At 32.8% G+C, this 20,480-nt stretch overlaps 1 protein-coding gene across 1 annotated transcript; it reads right to left on the reverse strand.

The window, feature by feature from the left end:
- Window positions 1-10,806: 10,806 nt before the first annotated feature.
- Window positions 10,807-18,613, reverse strand: LOC129240416 (telomerase-binding protein EST1A). Its single transcript, XM_054876195.1, has 14 exons — window positions 18,133-18,613; window positions 17,560-18,062; window positions 16,974-17,489; window positions 16,797-16,907; window positions 16,528-16,737; window positions 16,386-16,447; window positions 16,173-16,318; window positions 12,865-12,991; window positions 12,709-12,804; window positions 12,114-12,642; window positions 11,879-12,029; window positions 11,648-11,798; window positions 11,439-11,575; window positions 10,807-11,372 (listed from the first exon to the last, which is right to left on the reverse strand). The coding sequence occupies exons 1-14, from the start codon at window positions 18,389-18,391 to the stop codon at window positions 11,236-11,238; spliced, it is 3,135 nt and encodes a 1,044-aa protein (XP_054732170.1). The 5' UTR covers window positions 18,392-18,613; the 3' UTR covers window positions 10,807-11,235.
- Window positions 18,614-20,480: the final 1,867 nt, after the last annotated feature.

Raw genomic sequence — 20,480 nt, forward strand, 5'->3', positions numbered from 1 at the left:
ACAATGCAAAAACAACACGAAATAATTTAGGTCAAATGCATTTACTTAAAAATAAATAAAAATACATACATATGTACGTATGTGCCACCCATCTAAGGGCATATTTAGTTGCATACATTAAAATGCGTTTACACATGCATACATATGCACGTACGTACATACATAGCAACAACGTGCCCATAAGCGCAGTAGAGTGTAAGGCATGCGCCGCATACATTTAGGCGTCAAACGCTTAGACGACACCAGACAACGCAAGCAATTACGCAGATAAGTAAATATTAATAAAAATAACGCACTAGTACATACATACATGCACGCATACATACATAAATACGTATACCATTTGCTCACAAACACTGATATTTACTGCAATTGAAGCGCCAAAATGCATGGAATTTGCGAAAAGAAACAAAAAAAAAAACAAAAAAAAAACTAAGTAGTATTTAAAAACAACAACAAATTACAATCTAACTTTCTACACTTTATGCTTCGATTTTTGAAGTACCCAACAGCCAGCCAGCTAAATGTAGGAAAAAGTCAAAAAACAAACAAAAAAACACAACAAAGACGAAAAAATGCGACCGAAATGCCAACACAACTGGCCAATGGCTAATGTCCTTGCATCGCTGGCCGACCATCTACTTATATGTGTGTGTATATCTATATTATAATGCATACACGCATACATACATACATATTTATATTATATATTTATTATAAATATAATTTAAGAAAAACAAAACACTTTCAATTCCTAAATGCTGAAACGATTGCCTTTTCTCTTCGGTTAATATTAGAATGAAAAATAACAAATACAACAATAATTACATCTTTATTGTGCTAACAATTAAATAATTAGTTACCTAATTTTGGCTAAGAAAATATCGAAATTTACTTGACGAGTGCTTACACTGATTACCACAATTATGCATACACACTAAGCACACACATACATACATACAAGTAACTAATTGTAAAATCTGAATTTCTTCTAAAATTTGCGCATAAGTTTTAACATTTGACAAACAATAATTTATTGCTATTTATAATTTATTTAAGTTAATAAAAAATGGTTTCAAATTTTAGCTAATAATTTATATAGCTGAGCAAATAAAATATTATAATAAAGCAATGCATAAAGAGGAATAATAAGCAAATATACAATACATAAAATATTATCGAAAAAAGGTGTTTTACTGATTTGGCTTTTAAGGGGTATCCAACTACGGCCGGCTATTTCAAATTTATAGAAAGGCATGGAACAAGACGAATCTATTAAAGGTGGTATAAGGTAGTAGTCCGGTGTAACGACCGAAATTTCGACGTTTTTTCATGAATCTTTTTTAAAAAGAAAATAAAATGCGATCGTTTTAAAGTTTTTCACATGTTTTTATTGGTGTTTTGAAATACACAGATGGACAAAATTATTCACACACCAATTATAAATGCGGAACTATTTCTGCTAAACAAAGTCATTTTATCCATATTTTTTTATCATATTACGTTTATTAATGTACAGATTAATAGAAAAGAACAAAAAAACCAAAAATACAGAACTTCATTATAAATAAATAGCAAAAAAAAAATCAAACTAATTTTTGCACGGACAAAATTATTCACAAATTTGGCTATATAACTTCTACTCGAATATGAACGAGACGTTATCAATAAAACGGTCCGCGGATGACATATGGCAAAAATAATTTTTTTGTTTTTTGGTAGGACTGTTATAAGCTTACATGGCAAATTTTAGCGTGATATGTCACATAGTTTGTTTTCTGTGCTACTGTAAACAAGTCAAGCTCGAGTGTGTTCTTCGAATTTAACGATGGAAATTCAAGTTGAACAAAGAATTTGTTTGAAATTTTGCTATTCCAACAAAATTTCGACTTCAGACGCCTTAAAAATGTTGCAGACAACCTATGGGGACTCTGCTCTATCGCGTGCACGTGCTTTCCAGTGGTACAAATCGTTCAAAGAGGGCCGTACATCGGTTGAAAACTTGCCTCATGAACGTCGTCCAGCAACATCAGTAAACGACGAAAACATCGGAAAAGTAAAGGAAATTGTGCTTGAAAATCGCACAAATCGCAAAATCGGTTAACGCTGAATATTATTTAGACGTTTTAAAGCATCACGATAATGCGCCAGCTCACACATCACGTCTTGTTCGCGATTATTTGAACAAAAATAATGTTAATATCGTTCCGCAAGCACCGTATTCGCCTGATATGGCTCCATGTGACTTTTTCCTGTTTCCCAAGCTCAAGTTGCCGCTCCGCGGAAAACATTTTGAGACAATTGAAGTCATAAAAGAGAATTCGAAGAACACACTCGAGCTTGACTTGTTTACAGTAGCACAGAAAACAAACTATGTGACATATCACGCTGAAATTCGCCATGTAAGCTTATAACAGTCCTACCAAAAAAACAAAAAAATTATTTTTGCCATATGTCATCCGCGGACCGTTTTATTGATACCGTCTCGTTCATATTTGAGCAGAAGTTAATCATTTAATAGGTAGTGGATAAACCTTTTCTTTTCAAAACTTCATCCTATTCTTCTATTTTTTCCCATTCCTGTAGAAGAATTTGTTTGAGCTGGCTTTTGCTGGAAATATTATGCTTCTGAAGCCTTCTGCCGAGTTCATCCCAAAGATGTTCGATGGGATTCATGTCAGGTGACTGTGGGAGAATTGTAAGTATGTGCGGCACATGCTGGATGATCCACATGCGGACATCAAAGGCGGTATGCTTGGCGTCATTGTCCTGCTGGAAATAATAATTATTCCCAATACCAAGTTTTTGAACACTTCTCTGCAGGTTTTCTTTTAAAATATTTAGGTAAACTGTTTTGTCCATAGTTCCGTCAATGAACACCAAGCTACCAACCCCTGCCGCCGACATACAACCCCACACCATCACTCCCCCACCACCATGTTTTACAGTTTTCACTATATTGTTGCTTTCAAGTTCACAGTTAGGCTGCCTCCATACTCTCTCTCGTCCATCAGATTGGAAAATATTGAATTTGCTTTCATCTGTAAATAACACAGAGCTCCAAAACTCAGCGGGCTTATTTAAATATGCTTTTGCAAATTCAATTATCTTTTGACGTGATAACGTCTTATAATTCGATTTAACAGGCTGCACGCACGAAAAAATGTGTCGTTACCTAGCTCATTGCCGTTACCTTGCTCATATGTCGTTACCTTGCTCATATGTCGTTACCTTGCTCATTGCCGTTACCTTTAATGAACTGCAAGCGAAAGCGCGGAACGAAAGACAAAGCAAACAAAGCAAACGAACCGCAACGTTCGACATCTTGCTCTCTCCTACTTAAGTGAGCATATATATGTATGTATATGCGCATATGTACATACATATATAAATTCACGTATTTGTCTTTGCATATGCCTTCTTATTGATTATTATTAATTTGATTCACTTGAAGAATTTAAAATAAAACCAAGTTTGTTAATAATACCTGTTGTTTTAATGTTATTATTATTTTTTGACGTGTTAACGTCTTATAATTCTATGTAGCCAGCTGCACGCACCAAAAAATGCGTCGTTATCTTGCTCATGCGTCGTTACCTTGCTTGAACAGCATGTTATGTTATGTTATGATATGTTATGTTATGTTATGTTATGTTATGTTATGTTATGTTATGTTATGTTATGTTATGTTATGTTATGTTATGTTATGTTATGTTATGTTATGTTATGTTATGTTATGTTATGTTATGTTATGTTATGTTATGTTATGTTATGTTATGTTATGTTATGTTATGTTATGTTATGTTATGTTATGTTATGTTATGTTATGTTATGTTATGTTATGTTATGTTATGTTATGTTATGTTATGTTATGTTATGTTATGTTATGTTATATTATGTTATGTTATGTTATGTTAATATATGTTATGTTATGTTAATATATGTTATGTTATGTTATGTTATGTTATGTTATGTTATGTTATGTTATGTTATGTTATGTTATGTTATGTTATGTTATGTTATGTTATGTTATGTTATGTTATGTTATGTTATGTTATGTTATGTTATGTTATGTTATGTTATGTTATGTTATGTTATGTTATGTTATGTTATGTTATGTTATGTTATGTTATGTTATGTTATGTTATGTTATGTTATGTTATGTTATGTTATGTTATGTTATGTTATGTTATGTTATGTTATGTTATGTTATGTTATGTTATGTTATGTTATGTTATGTTATGTTATGTTATGTTATGTTATGTTATGTTATGTTATGTTATGTTATGTTATGTTATGTTATGTTATGTTATGTTATGTTATGTTATGTTATGTTATGTTATGTTATGTTATGTTATGTTATGTTATGTTATGTTATGTTATGTTATGTTATGTTATGTTATGTTATGTTATGTTATGTTATGTTATGTTATGTTATGTTATGTTATGTTATGTTATGTTATGTTATGTTATGTTATGTTATGTTATGTTATGTTATGTTATGTTATGTTATGTTATGTTATGTTATGTTATGTTATGTTATGATATGTTATGTTATGTTATGTTATGTTATGTTATGTTATGTTATGTTATGTTATGTTATGTTATGTTATGTTATGTTATGTTATGTTATGTTATATTATGTTATGTTATGTTATGTTATGTTATGTTATGTTATGTTATGTTATGTTATGTTAAAGTATATTATGTTATGTTATGTTATGTTATGTTATGCACGGTGCAGAGTTCTGCGAACGGCTTTTGGATGAATATCTTTTCCAGTTTCCTCTAGCAACTCTGCAGCCAACTTTGTGGATGTTATTTTAGGATCCTTTTTGATTTCCCTAACAATATTTCGTTCTTCTTTGGTAGTCAGTTTTCGAGGCCTGCCACTATGTGGAAGACTTTTGGGGTTAGTTTCATTTTGAAAGCGTTTTATGATACTGTAGATAATAAATCGGCTTTTCTTTACAAGTTCACCAATTTGTGCACACGATTTGTTTTGCTTATGCAGCTCCAATATTATTCTTCTCTCAGCTTCCGTGGTTTCTTTCTGCTTTACAATTTTTGCAACGCTCAAATGTCACAAATAAAAAAATTTTAACTCAAATTACGCCTACTAATAAATAACTGTTAATTTTAGAAATAGCGATGCTATATTACATACAAATTTTAATGTTTAAGATCAGTAGTTATCAATGTGTGAATAATTATGTCCCCTTATTATAATGGGATTAGTGTACGAAATTAAAGCCACTATTTGTTTCTGGCAAACATATTGTCTGTTTTAATTTGTTTTTAAGTACTTCAGAAAAGAGCAATTTATATGCAGAAAATTTTTTGGTACATAAATGCATTAGTAAGAAGATATGGATTGATGCATTTACTGTAATGTCATGTGTGAATAATTTTGTCCATCTGTGTATATAAAAAAAAAATTTTTTTAAGTTAATTTTATATTAATTTGTTTAAAATTTTTGACGTCAAAGTGAAGTCCTTAAAAATAAGATGAGTTGGTTCGGGGAAACACACAGCCTTCCAAAGTCATATGAAATAAAAAATTCAAAGAGATTATTATTCTGTAGACTTTATTTTAGGTCCCGAACCTAAAGTATACATAAAAATAAAAAAAACAAAAACAAAATGGCGAACTTGTGAAAAAAGTTCTCAAAATGTAATTTTTTTTTCTTCATAAATTGTTTAAATTAAATAGTTTATTATTAAAAAATTAAATGTTTTAAAGGTCCGAGATCTAGATATGTGTGTCTAGAATAACGAGTTACATTTTTAGCCAAATCGGTTGAATAGTTTTGAGTCGGTGATTCCCCGAAATTTCGAGAGAAAAACGCGTTTAAAGTTTCGACAACAGCTGCTGCTGGCGTGTCACGCTTTCATACACACTACGCCGCGCTCTCTTATTTTAGCTATAACTTAAAAAATAATTAAAATTTCTGTCGAAAATTTGTATAGTATATTTTTAAGATGTTTTTCTTCCGAAAAATGCAAAAAAAAAATTCGATTTTTTGAACCCGTCACACCGGGCTACTACCATAAGTAAGTCAGCTGGTTCTCTCGAGGATAGAAAGAAAACTGGGAGACCAGACCGAGTTTTTTTTTTTTTTTTTTTTTTTTTTTGAAAAGTAAAGTCGGCAATTAGAAGGTTGGTAAACAATTTCAGGAAACTGGATCTATCGCGGGTACAAAAAAGGGCTGGGGTTTTTTTAAAAGGAAAGTCGATATTCAAAAGTTGGTGAAAAACTTTCAAGAAACTGGTTCTGGCGAGGATAGAAGGACGACTGGCAGAGCAAACTGGAGCTTTTGAAAAGTAATGTCGACGGTTCAGACGTTTCCAGAGCTGAAACACAACACGCGGATCGAGATTGTTGAAATCAATGCGTTAATCTGCCAGCAACTCCTTGAACATTTTAGTTCTCGTATGACTGCCTGTAGACGTGATTATTGTGAACATTTAAATTATGTAAGACTTATTGGAAAATGTAGGCGAAAATTGGACAGACCGAATGGACCATGTGATTTGTATTCGCGGCGGGCATATCTACCAGAATATAATACAAAAAATTCAAATCCAACAATATTTCCGTTGTATATTATCATTTTAAGCTCTCAAGCTCTTAAAAAAAACACCCGATATAATAGCGAGCATAATAGACAGTTAAAGCTTGCGCTTAACATATTTTACTAGAATTTCATGAGCCGTGTTACATTGTGAATATTACAAAAAAAAAATCATCACACACTCAGTTACGCTCGAACGAAGTTGAAGGAGGTGGACAAATTCTTCGCCATAACTATAGTTTTCTTATATGTATATGAATATACATAGAATATCAAAATCTCGATACAACGAAAAATGCAAAATTTGTAAGTAAAGTATTCAAGATGAAGTTCAAAAGAAACAAGACTGAGCTAAAATGGAAACTGATAATTTCGAGTTTATTTATTCAAAATAGTTCCGTCTGACCTTGATACACTGTTTGGCGCGCTCTAAAAGCTTTTCGAAGGAGTGTTTCAGGTCATTGACCGGAATGTCCTTCAGGATGTCGGTACAAGCCTTTTGGATGACCTCTACGCTTGCAAAACGCTTTCCTTTCATGGCCAAATGCAATTTTCCGAAAAGGTAGAAGTCACAGGGAGCCATATCAGGCGAATACGGTGAGTCATTGATGGTTAAAACGCGAGTTCTAGTCAAAAAATCAGTCACAAGAGCGGATCGATGAGATGGTGCATTAGCATGCAATAAGCGCCAGCTTCCTCCCTCGCGGTATTCAGAGCGAATTCGACGAATGCGATGCAACAAATGCTTCAAAACGCCAAGATAGAAAATTGCGTTGACGGTTTGGCCCGTTGACACGAACTCCTTGTGGACAATTCCCTGGAAATCGTAAAAACAAATGAGCATCGAGTTGATTTTTGACTTCTCCAAACGCGATTTTTTGGTGGTGGCTCATCTGGGGCTTTCCATTCGACAGTTTGACGCGTAGTTTTAGGTTCATGTTGGAAACACCTCATTTCATCACCAGTTAAAATGTTGTAAAAGAAGTTCTCGCCTCTTTAATTAGGTCTTTCTAATGTGGATTTCTGAGCAATTTTTGGTCCTCAGTTCACTTGTGCGGCATGAAACGTACACAGACCTTTCGTAAGCCCAAAGGATCAATTAAAATGCGCTAAATCGATGTTTTGGAGATATTCAACTTCGATTCCATGAATTTCAACAATAATTTCGGTTCATTTTTGATCAATTTACGAACGATTTCGATGGAGTTTTCGGTGATTACTGATTTTGGGCGGCCCTCATATTCATTGTAATTGTCCCAACCATCTCTGAAACGTGTAAACCACTCATGAACTCTGGTACGAGGTAGACAATCATCGTCATAAACTTGTTTCATCAATTTAAATGTTTCGGTAAACGTTTTACCGATTTTCAAACAAATTTTGATATTAGCTCTTTGTTCGAAACTCATTTTTGTACCGATGACACAAACATAGTGACACTTTAGATGCAATGACTTCGCTTCCACTGAACCGAATGGCACCAACCTTTCATTGGAAGTCAGCTAAGATACCTTCATCAAAATCATTTTTATGACGCCAGTCTTGTTTATTTTGGACTTCACCTTGTATAATATTACTTATATAGGTAGATGTTATACCAACTTCTTTGGCCCAGAGCCAGTTTTGCCACTCCCTTCTGCGGCCATCACAGCCACGGTTAGCAAATGGGTAACTACCACCCACAAGCGAGCTTGGCAGGCTGAGAGAGGCTGCAGATGGACAAAACTGATGTTACCCGTCATGTCCGATCGACTGTCGCAAACCCTTCTGTCATTAAGCAGAAGGAGTGCAAACGGCTGGTTGGACTGATGACGGGCCACTTTCTGTGGGCAAAGCACATGGAAAGGTTGGGCATCTCAGACAGTGTACTCTGCCCGGCTTGTGGAGTGGAGGATGAGGTGGCGGATCACTTCCTGTGTGTCTGCCCCGCCTTCGCTCGAATCAGGTTTGAGGTCTTTGGCACTGATGTGTTAAGAAGCGAACATCTTGGCTCCTTGGCACCACAAGATCAACTCAGATTTCTTCGGAAATCGGGTAGATTTAAAGAAAATTAAAAGGGAATCCAAGTGTAGTACAATGGACTAAATTAATGTCAGAGGGCTACACTTGCTAGTTGTCCCGACAAAAAAAAAATCAAGTACGTAAGCATAAATTCAAAATATGATAGTTAGTTTTGGTTTTTGTTGTTAAATTTTCAAATTTATTGTAACTGACCAGATTCCACAAAAAATTTATTTGTTTGTTTACAAAACTTTCATATGCATTCGTATGGTCGTTTTCGTGATGGATAATTTTGCGTCATAGATAATTTGGGGTCTTTAACCTAAGTATACTCATATATATATGTATATATATATATATATATATACATATATATGTATACTTCATAGTTGGATATATAAGGCGGTTTTATACGGCGAATTTTATGTTGTTGTTGTAGCAGTAACTTTGCCCTGTCAGTGTAGTGTAATCACCGGTCGTCTTCGTCTAGCTCATCTAACGGTAGGCCCAGGAAACTGGCTGTTTCGACGGGTTGGGTCCAGAGGGAGAGAGGTGTTAGATGAGTGGGTTTGATGGGGCAAGTGAAGAGGTGGTTATGGATTTAGTATGTCGGGGTCATTTCTGGATAAGTAGGAGTTTAACCTGCTACAGATCCAGAACGTAGTTGTGCCAAGGTTACGCGGGACTCTCGGGGAAGCTGGAGCTCTTCGTCTGCAATTGGTGGTGGTTGGACTCCGATAACGGCATTCGGGGGTCGGGAGCTTAAGAAGATGGTAAGGGTCTCCCGATGAATGTCGTTTATGGCCTGTCTGTACACTGTCTGATCCTGGAGTGGTCTGTCTGTTTTGTCCAGGATCTCGTCCACGTAGTTGAGGAAGTGCCTCCTGATGTGCCGGCGAATTTTATCATACGGTTCGTAGTTTGGTAAAAAGTTCTTGGAAGAGAAGAGAAGATGGCTACCATTTTATATTATTTTAATGTATAAATAAACTGTATGACAATTTTGAAAAAAATATATTGACTTCTTCATTTCAAATAATTTTAATGAAAATCAGGGTAAATATGGCCGTTTACAGGTATATGTCCCCTTAAGGCCACCGCAGCCACAGTTTAGATATTTGTTGTAATTAAGTTTTAATAATAAGTACAACTTTTTTATTAAAAAAACCAAAACCAAAAAAAAAAAATTAATTGGAAACTAAATACGTTTACCAATAATATTTCACAACTACTCATCAACATTTCATTGCAATCGGATGAACGGCATAAAAATGAATGAATGTACCCAAAAGGTATTGAGTTACCCGAACAGTCTAGACTTAATGGTTGCCACCCGATAGACTTAATGTTTTGACCTCTAAACCAGTTGTTGTTGTTGTTGTTGTTGTAGCAGTATAAACATTCCCCCTACTTACAAACGGGGAATGCTGCTGGAGTGACAGTCCTTGGCCGCATATAAATCCGGGTCGTTTCGGTAACGTAGAACCGACTGTCGTGGAAAGGACCTCTAAACAAGTGTTACTTGGCGTTTGCGTGGGACAGTTGTGCAAGGACAATAGCGGTACATTCACACATCCTTACTAATACATTCACAATTCCATCATTGTCTTCGTCTCCGTCTATGATTTTTCGACGGCAGTAAATTTGGCAAATGATCGGCGGCGCTTCGTTGTAATTCGCAGAAGGATCGAAGTCAGCGCAAACACAATGTACGAAACGATGCTAACGGCGGTTGCTTAAAGGTGATTTGTGATTGTTTGGGCGCCTAAGTTACACAAACAGGTTTTCACTTTTTTGGTAGCTAATATAAATTTTCAATTATTTCAGGGCATTGTTTGGCGTAGACCCAAATCTGTTTCTTTGTTATTTGTTATTTTATTTTTTTATTTTTTTTTTTTTTTGAAAAGCAAGGCATAAGCAAAAAACCACAACGGATGTGTCTAGACGTTGCGCTATTAGCGCAGAACAGACAAGATGGGCATTGGTTGTAATTGCAAGGCCAAGCCGTAGACAAGTAAAGAATCGTTTCCACGACAGTCGGTTATACATTACCGAAACGACCCGGATTTATATCCGGGCAAGGACTGTCACTCCAGCAGCATTCCCCTTATGTAAATATGGGGAATATTTATGCTGTTATAACAACAACAATAACAAGTAAAAAATAGAGAATTGCACATTCACTTCGTATTTTCTGTTAGCAAAACGCATTTATTAAAAATAGTACAAATTAACATAGAAATCTTGCACAAAATATTTCGACAATCAAAAGTCATAGTAACCGCTTATCAAACTATACAACTAAGAAAATTATTAGATAAAAAAAAAGAATGCATGAGTTCACTACAAATACGAATAAAAGTCCAAGTGCCATTAAGTAAATAACAGCAACGAATTGTACAAAAAAACATTATATTTAAGTATAATCAGTAGGCATATTAATAATTACAGTATGTAGACAAAGGCATATACGTACATATACGAGTATGCATAGATGCATATTTAAACGGAAAAAAGCAACACTAAATATGAGTACCAAATTTATCATATGCGGCTGCATTTATTTTAACAATAACGGTATACACAAATAATGGCACTTGCATAAGCGTGATTGCCGGGCATATAAATGTAAATAAAGTATAAAGAGTTTGCATAAAATTAAGTATTACAGTCCTTGACCCACTGCAGAAATTCGCCCATTTTACTCACAGTCAAGTTGCGCGCCAAAGCTTTCACACGCAAATTGCGATCTGTTGTGATGAGTACCAATTCGGTTTGTATAAAACATTTACCATCTGAAAAACGAAATAGGTTTTGTTTTTTTACATAACACAAATTACAATATGAACTTAACAACCAACCTTTATTGGTTTCGGTGCTCATGGTTTTCGAAAGCGCAACAGCCGTCGCCAAAATCTTATCATCATTCGACACATTCTCCTCTTCTGCTAACGCAAATAACGACGAACTGATGAATGAGCCTTTTGTGGTAGCACACCTGTTGAAGAGTTTTCATTTATTAAGCGAAATCTTTTTTTTTATAACAAACTATTTCGTCTCATTTGCATACTTCACGTTATTTTTTGCGCTCCGTATGAAATCCAAAGAACGTTTCGCGCAAGTGGAAACGTCGTCGTAGTGATGAATGCGATTCATTTGTAAGGAGTTTTGATATGATTCCACTTTCACGCCTTTCGAGAGACCATCTAATTCTTTTACCACTAAAAATGTTAACAAATATAATATTTCTCTGCATTTTTTTGTTGTTATATTCATTAAATATGTATGCCTTCAAACTTACCAGTTAGAGGTATTACCAGTATGTAGCGCTTATACTCCTGAATGAGCTTCTCGAAATCGTCGAGGCAATCAATAAAGCAATTTGTGTCCGGCATCAGATATTTGGGGCGCACTTCTATATACAGCTTTGTGTCAACGAATTTGAGAATTTCCTGTAGCGCAAGCAGAAACAGATATTATTTTTATGGTAAGTAATAGAAAATCAACCCCATTCTCTTATTTCTTTTCAAACTTACCTCCAGTTTTGCGTTATACATTTTCTTCACATTCGTTCTGGCTTCCAGCTCTTTCTTTCTCTGCGAAAGCAGTGAAATTTGTGCATCCTCAATAGCAGCAGATTTTACTGAGTTCGTTTCCTTGCCGGTTAGTTCTGAATTGGTTCCGTTCGTCAACATATTTTCGCTGTTATCGTCTTCGTCACTGAGCAGAGTGTATAGCGCTTTCTCCATGGCACCGTTCAGCTCTTCCAATGTAAACACATCGTCATGTACACGCAGACTTGCTTGGTGCTTTTCATAACATTCTTGAAAAGCACATATTTTTACAATTCTTGCCAAAAATTGTTCCCTCTCAGTAGCAAGTTCCGTGTGAGTTTGTTTATTAGTGCTTATGCTTGTGGCAGACATTAATGGTGTAAAACCAAGTAAGTACAACTCTTCCTCAAGTTGTTTGTGTTGCGAAATATTTGCTGGTGACGCATCACATAGCCGCCTGAGCCGTGGGAAGATACATTCCCACTCCGACCAGCTATCAATGATGGCATGCCTGTAATTGAATGCGGAAGCAATTTAATAAAAATATGAATACTGCGAAGTCGTGTTTGATACTAACTCTTCATTGCGCACTGATTCCCAAATATCCACATTGCGCGCCAACCAGTTGGTATAAATATTAATGTACTGTAGTAAAGTACTCAGGTCGGCATGGCTACAAAAATTTGCTATTATTTGAAGGACACGAAATAACGTATAAAACTCTGCCGCTTACCAAGTTCTCTCGGGATCCAATACATCAACGTTATATGTTTCGAAAAATTCGTTACATTTGCGCAGCAGCAAACCGAAAATTTGATTACAAAAATGAAAGGCGTAATAGCGGATTTCGCGACGTGATTCTTTAAAAATAAAAAAAAAAATATATATATATATATATAAAAATCTATATAAAAAAATACAGTAAAAAAATTAAAACAAGAAATTGAAAAAAATAAATAAAAAAATAAAATAAAAATACATAAAAATATATAAAAAAATACAACAAAAATTAAAACAAAAATTTAAAAACAAATACAAAAACAAAAATAAAAAAATATATGAAAACAAATAATTTTAAAATAATAAAAATTAATAAATAAAAAGAAGTTTAGTAAAGGGTGTTTTTTTAGAGGTTAGGTTTTCAAGTTGGCACTACTTTTTTCGTAGATGGTCTTTTTGACAGCTGTCACTTGATTTATGCTCGATTTGGTTTGCCATTTCATAATGAATAGACTTACACCTGAACAACGTTTGCAAATCGTGCAAATGTATTACGAAAATAATGGTTCGGTTCGCGCGACGCATCACAAGAAAATTTTATTCAGCGATGAAGCTCACTTTTGGTTGAATGGGTATGTCAATAAGCAAAATTGTCGCTTTTGGAGTGAACATAATCCACAAGCCATTGCTGAGACGCCGTTACATCCTCAAAAAGTCACTGTTTGGTGTGCTCTATGGGCAGAGGGAATCATTGGTCCATATTTCTTTAAAAATGAAGCCGGCCATAATGTTACAGTCAATGGAGAGCGCTATAGAGCCATGATTAATGACTTTTTCGTGCCTGAATTGGACGATGTTGATGTGGACGACCATTGGTTCCAACAAGACGGCGCTACATGCCATACAGCCAACGCAACAATCGATTTATTGAAGGAAACTTTTGGTGAGCGCATTATCTCGCGCCGTGGACCTGTGGCGTGGCCTCCAAGATCGTGCGATATAACACCGCTGGACTATTTCTTGTGGGGCTATGTGAAGTTGCTTGTCTACACAGATAAGCCCGAGACGATTGACGTCTTGGAAGAGAATATTCGGCGCGTTATTGCTGACATACGGCCCAAATTGCTGCAAAAAGTGGTCGAAAATTGGGCCTCTCGGCTGGAATTTATTCGAGCCAGCCGCGGCGGCCACTTGCCCGAAATCATTTTTAAAACATAATGGCAAACCCTTATCTTTATAATAAAGCTAAATTCTTGGCCATAACATTAAATTATATACGTTTTATTTCATCTTGAAAACCTAACCTCTAAAAAAAACACCCTTTAGTTAATAAGCAAAAAAAATTTAAATAAACAAATATAAAAAGTACAAAAAAAAATAAAACAATAAAAAAGTGTTTAAGTAAAATAAAAAGGAGCAAGTTTAGAAGTAAATAAAGCAAAATAAAAAATATATAAAACAAAAATAAAAAATAATATATAAAAAAAATTATATAAAAATATATATAAAAAATATATACAAATATATTAAGAATATATAAAAAATATACAAAATTAAAAAAAATAAAAATAAAAAAATGAAAGAAAATTTTACAAATAATTTACAAAAAATTTAAATAAAATAAAAAAGAAGCAATAAATAAATAATAAATAAAACAAAATAAGAAAAAGTTTGTAAAAATTAAAAAACAAAATTTTAAATACAATAAAAAAGAAGCAAGTTTAGTAATAAATGAAGCAAAATAAAAAATATAAAATAAATAAAATTAAAAAAAAATTAAAATATAAAAACAAAGTTGAATTAAAAAAATAAAAATTACAAAAAAAAACTTTTTAAGTTTTTAAATAAAATAAAAATACAAAAGAAGCAAGTTTAGTAATAAATGAAGTAAAATAAAAAAATATATAAAAAATAGAAACACAAAAACAAAAGTAATAAATAAAACAAAAACCAAGTTTAGTAATAAATAAAGCAAAATAAAAATATATAAAAAGAGTAATAAAATATAAAAAACAATAAAAATTGTAAATATTAAAAAAAAAATTTAAACTAAATAAAAAGAAAAAACCAAAAAACAAGTTTAGTAATAAATAAAACAAAATAATAAAATTTTAAAATTATTAAGAAAAAAAAATTAACAAATATAAAAAATAAATAAAGTTTTAAAAATTAAAAAAAATATAAAAACATAAAAAATTTAAACTAAATAAAAAGAAAAAACCAAAAAACAAGTTTAGTAATAAATAAAACAAAATAATAAAATTTTAAAATTATTAAGAAAAAAAATTAACAAATATAAAAAATAAATAAAAACTTTTAAAAATTAAAAAAAAATATAAAAACAAAAAATTTCAAAAACCAAATAAATAAATAAATAAAGCTTAGTATTAAAATAAAGCAAAATAAAAAAACATAAAACAAAATAAAACAAAGTTAAAAAAAAAGTTTAAGTTAAAAAAAGTTTTTAAATAAAATAAAAATAAAAAAGAAGCAAGTTTAGTAATAATTAAAGCAAAAATATATGAAAAAAGTACAAACAATTTAAAAATATATAAAGAAATTACAAAAAAAATTTAGATCAAATAAAAAAGAAGCAAGATTAGTAGTAAATGAAGCAAAAAAAAAGGAAAAAAAATTTAAAATATAAAACAAAAATTTTAAATAAAAACAAAAAATTAAAAAAAAATTAAAAAATAAGTGTTTAAATAAAATAAAAATAAAAAAGAAGCAAATTTAGTAATAAATTAAGCAAAATAAAATATGTAAAAAAGAAATAAAATAATTAAAAACAAAAGTAATAAATAAATAAAAAACCAAGTTTAGTAATAAATAAAAAAAAAAATAAAAAATATACACAAAAAAATTGTAAAAATTAAAACAAAAAATTTTAACAAATTAAAAATAAAAAAGTAAGTAGTAAATAAAGCAAAATATAAAAATTTAAAAATTTAAAAAGAGTATAATAATATAAAAAAAAAAAATTTAAATTCAAAAAATTAAAAAAAAATAATAAAAACATAAATAACAAAATTTGTAGAAACATAAAAAAACATTTAAAAAGTAAAAAACAAAACTAATAAATAAATAAAAAAAAAGTTTAGTAATAAATAAAGCAAAATAAAAAATTATAAAACCAAATAAAAGTTAAAAAAATTTAAAAAAAAATAAAACAAAGTTTTTAAATAAAATGAAAATAAAAAAGAAGCTAGTTTAGTAATAAATAATGCAAAATAAAATTTTTTTAAATAAAATAAAAAAGAAGGAAGTCTAGTAATAAATAACGCAAGTGGACAAAATTTAGTTATAAATTAAGTTACTAACCTTTGTGCATGTTGTGCTCGAGCATAAAAATATTTAAAGCGACTATCCTCAGCAGACGAGAGCGTTTAATCGGAAATGTGCTGTGCTTGAGCAAAACACTCAACTGCACTAAAAGTTTCCTTTGATGCTCGATTATCGTTTCCATCCTATAAATTAAACAGATTTGAATACGAAAAAATTGTATTCTATGCGTACGCATTAAATTTTATATACCCTATGCCAGTGTAGAGTTTTCCAAGCACATACAAATACAGCGATGTGAAGCGGCGAAGGAGCTAAAACGGTAAAGTTTATTTTGTACAAAATAACTAAATGTTTAATAATAATTAAATGTTGTAGTCTAGACTTGACATACCTCTTCGCTTGTCAACTCGTTCAAGCGCTTTTCTTCAGCTATTACGGCATATTTACTTCCGCAATCGTCAGGTTCAGAAGCACGATGCAAGCGGCGCACACCATCCACCTGTATCCACACTTCTTTACGTATTGATTTGGAAGTTCTAATGTGGTTGTGCCTTGGGCTGCCTTGATGTATCGGTGATGTTTTTAATTCAGTCTCCTCGTACTACAATAATTATTTGAATTTAATGTACATATAAGCCAATATAATTAATACTAATTTACCTTCTTGCGAATCTCATCAAACAACACTAAGAGGCTTTCACGTGCTGAATATATGGCATTGGAGGACATTAAACTACGCATATGAAAGTATATAGCGTCGAATTTCTTGCGCTACAAATACATAAACATTTTTAGGTGTAAAAATTTAATTTTTTTTTTTATTTAAAAAATATTTACCTCATGTATGGCTACTATAGCCAATTGGTTATAGGGTATGCCATTTGTGGGTATAAGCGCTTGGGCCTGCCGATAATATTTCGCCGCGTCCGTATAGTCATTTGATTGTACTTCTTTTGCTTTGTAACGGCATAGATCACCTAGGCAAATAAGTAACTTTTGGGCGGCTACTTTAGCTATAAATTCAAACTTGTGCGCTGTGCGTTGTGATGATACATTTTCTTGAGCGATATTGTTGGCATTTTGTTGATCGATATTTATGTATTTGACATTAAGTTGCATATGTAGGTTTGTATAGAAATCTAAGCCTTCTTCGACGAGCGATAGCAAGCGATGGTGATTATCATCAGCATTAGATTTGCTATTGGTTACTAAATATTCTCGAACGTTATAGTAAAGCAGCTTCCAGAAAAATGAGTCAATCTTCTGTTCACAGCACAATTTTAACTGTTGTAGCAGTAATTTGGCGAATATCTTTTGAAGTTCAGCACGCGCTTCAGTAAACTCGGACCATTTCTAAATATAGAAAAAAAAACGTTCTATAACATAAATCGGCACAAATCAATTGTGCTGCTTGTCATCTTACCTCGATTACTGTATTTTGCTGGATCATCGTTGTAACTTTTTCGTAAGCTTTGGGTAGCAGTTCGGCGTACTGTGCATCAGCAAGAATCTCAAACCAAGCAGGTGACCTTGGATGTCGTTGCAACTGCCGTGATGGCGATTTAGTAACGACTTTATCTGCATTCACTGACTGTTCCGTTAGTTGGTGTATATGCGCCGTGCCTTTCTTCCCGTTTTCACGAGCAAAGTTTTTTTCGCCAATAAAATTATTTTTATCTCTGCCTACTGATTGCACTTGCTTGACATCATTTAAACGCAAAATTCCTGGTATAGCTGCATTACTACAACTTCGACTGCCACTCCTGTCACATTTCGTTGAACTTGTTTTATTATCGATTGTTTGCCCGCTGGTTTCCAAAACGGGCACAGTCTCTCTTTTGTGGTTGTTTTTGCTTAGCTTATTGACAGTAGACGGAGCTTTTCGCAAGAAAAAATCAATGCGCTTGTCATCCTCTTCTCCGTTCACTAAGGCAAGAGATAATATTTAAATCATAAAATCACATAACACATTTCATAATCAATACTCTGTTCCCACCTTCTTGAAATACGCCTCCTGATGTTTCCGGTTTATGCAGCAATTTTCCAGGCAACATATCATTATCATGTTTTCTCGCCACCGTAACAACGCCTCCAGATGACGTCGAAGATCGGCTTCGCGCAATTTGACTATCAACGTTAATATGCGTTATCAACGAGTCATCGCCAATATCTTCAACAATCCTCTTTTGAAGTCGTTTTGGTAGATTCCGTATTATCGATATATCATTTTGTTCTCGCACTCCCTTTCGATTCATATTTTAATTTCAAACTTTCCACCAACCAATGCATTTATTTTGGTTTTATTTGCGCGCAATTTCGACACGAAAAATTAAATATTTCCCGCAACAACTTTACGCGTTCATACGAAATTTCCAATTGACAAAAGGTACACACACGCATAATAAAATGTCAAATGATTGCAATAGTGATGACAGCAGTTATAATGCAATCGATATTGCGATAGGCGAAGTTAGTAATGTTGCCAACTTTTAAGTTTCAAAAAGCACCAAAACTTGGAAAACCCCATTTTATTGCTCTTAGGGCACACAATTTTTTAAATCAGAGAATAGTAAAAAATAAAATTATAATGTATGTAGCATATAATTCAATAACACGAAATTTATTTGTACATAACGATTCTGTAAAAAAATTGCCTATATACATCTAAAATGTTCAAGTTATATCAGATACTAATTTCAACGTTTTCGATGAGTAAATCATTTTAAACTTGTGGTCGAAAAATTGACTTCAAGTCTTATAAACAAGCCTACAACTATGTAATAATTAACGCACCTGATATATTAGAATTGTGAATCAAACTCTTAAAATACGTATATCTTCTCAAAAATTGCTTCATTAAAAAACTTGTATGCATTTTATGTGGAGAATGAATACAAATGTGAGTTAACTTCCAGTGAATACACTTATTTATTTTGACTCTGATAAGAAATATAACGTCAGGTTTGTAGCGCCGATTTTCTAGCTTATTTTTCTGTGTAACTTCTGTTAATGTGATCGCAAGAAAGTAATAAAGCAATTTTAGCCAACAAAAATCAATTAACTCTAAACTGAGTGAACATTCATAATATGACTTATACAAAAGTTGTAGCTCCCACATTCTTTATAATAAAGTAACAAACGGTATGGGCAAAGATAACGCAGGTAAAACATAATAGTCGAGTAATCTTTAACCGGGCTTATCGAATGTGTACAAAATATTACAGCGATTTATGATTTGCCTATTCGTTTAGAATATTTGTATATGAAAGATAATTTCGTACTTTTCAAAATAGTCCACTCGGCTCTGAAAGGTCCTTTTAGCTACATAACGCACTGAAGTTTCTTCATGCTTTTCCTCCAGCGAATGAATATAAAAGGAACGTCTATGTTCAATTTAAACCTGTCAATCAGCTGTGCGCAAACTAAACAGATAACACTATCGAAGCGACAAATGCGAATCAGTGGATTGTCTGCTGTTAAATTTTTCGACGACTTATACGAAGGTCGTTTGAATTGTCTATGCAAAGCCAGAAAGATCACACTACTGGCGCCTATCGGCGTTATGTTTAGTTAATAGCATCTCTTGGAAGAACACACACCAATTTTCAGCCAGATCGGTATATTTCTTATGTAGAAGTCGAGTGATTTTCAAAAAATGGATGAAAATGAATTTTGTGTGGTGAATTTCACGTCTCAACAGTTGATGTCGTAAAATTAATGGAAATATGATTGAAACGTCCGCAGTAGTCGATTGCGTTGGTGCGTGACTACCATTCGGAGTTCAAAGAGAACGTAGGGTTGAATCTCGGTGAAACACTAATATTAAGAAAAAGTTTTTTCTAGTAGCGATCGCCTCTCGGCAGGCAATGGCAAATCTCCGAATATATTCCTACCATGAAAAATCTCCTCATAAAAAATATCTGACGTTCGGAACAACATCAAACCACACGCCACAAATAGGAGGAGGATCTCGGCCAAACATCCAAAAAGGGTGTACGCGTCAATTATATATATACCATTTCAAGCCGATTCCGAACGTCAGATATTTTTTATGAGGAGATTTTTCATGGTAGGAATATATTCGGAGATTTGCCATTGCCTGCCGAGGGACGATATATATATATGGTTGAAACTTTTTTTAAATCCCCTCTATTTTCCAGATTTAACTCTCTCAGACTATTATTTGTTCCCGAATTTGAAGAAATGTCTGGCGGGAATAATGTATTTTTCAAACAAGGAGGTGGTTGCAGAAACGAATGGCTTTTTTCAGATTTGGACAAATCCTATTATTCGAAGGGGATCAGCAAACTAGAACAACGTTGGACGAAGTATAATATATAAACC

The sequence above is a fragment of the Anastrepha obliqua genome, chromosome 1 (genome assembly GCF_027943255.1).
Source record: "Anastrepha obliqua isolate idAnaObli1 chromosome 1, idAnaObli1_1.0, whole genome shotgun sequence".
Lineage (NCBI taxonomy): Eukaryota > Metazoa > Arthropoda > Insecta > Diptera > Tephritidae > Anastrepha > Anastrepha obliqua.

What these genes read in the sequence shown, in the direction of transcription:
- LOC129240416 (XM_054876195.1), bottom strand. Translation starts at nt 18,391, where the DNA reads ATGAATCGAAAGGGAGTGCGAGAACAAAATGATATATCGATAATACGG. An exon ending in AGCAAAATACAGTAATCGAG is followed by an intron (nt 17,490 to 17,559) that starts GTAAGATGACAA and finishes TTCTATATTTAG; the next exon opens with AAATGGTCCGAGTTTACTGA. An exon ending in CGAGCACAACATGCACAAAG is followed by an intron (nt 12,992 to 16,172) that starts GTTAGTAACTTA and finishes TTATTTTTAAAG; the next exon opens with AATCACGTCGCGAAATCCGC.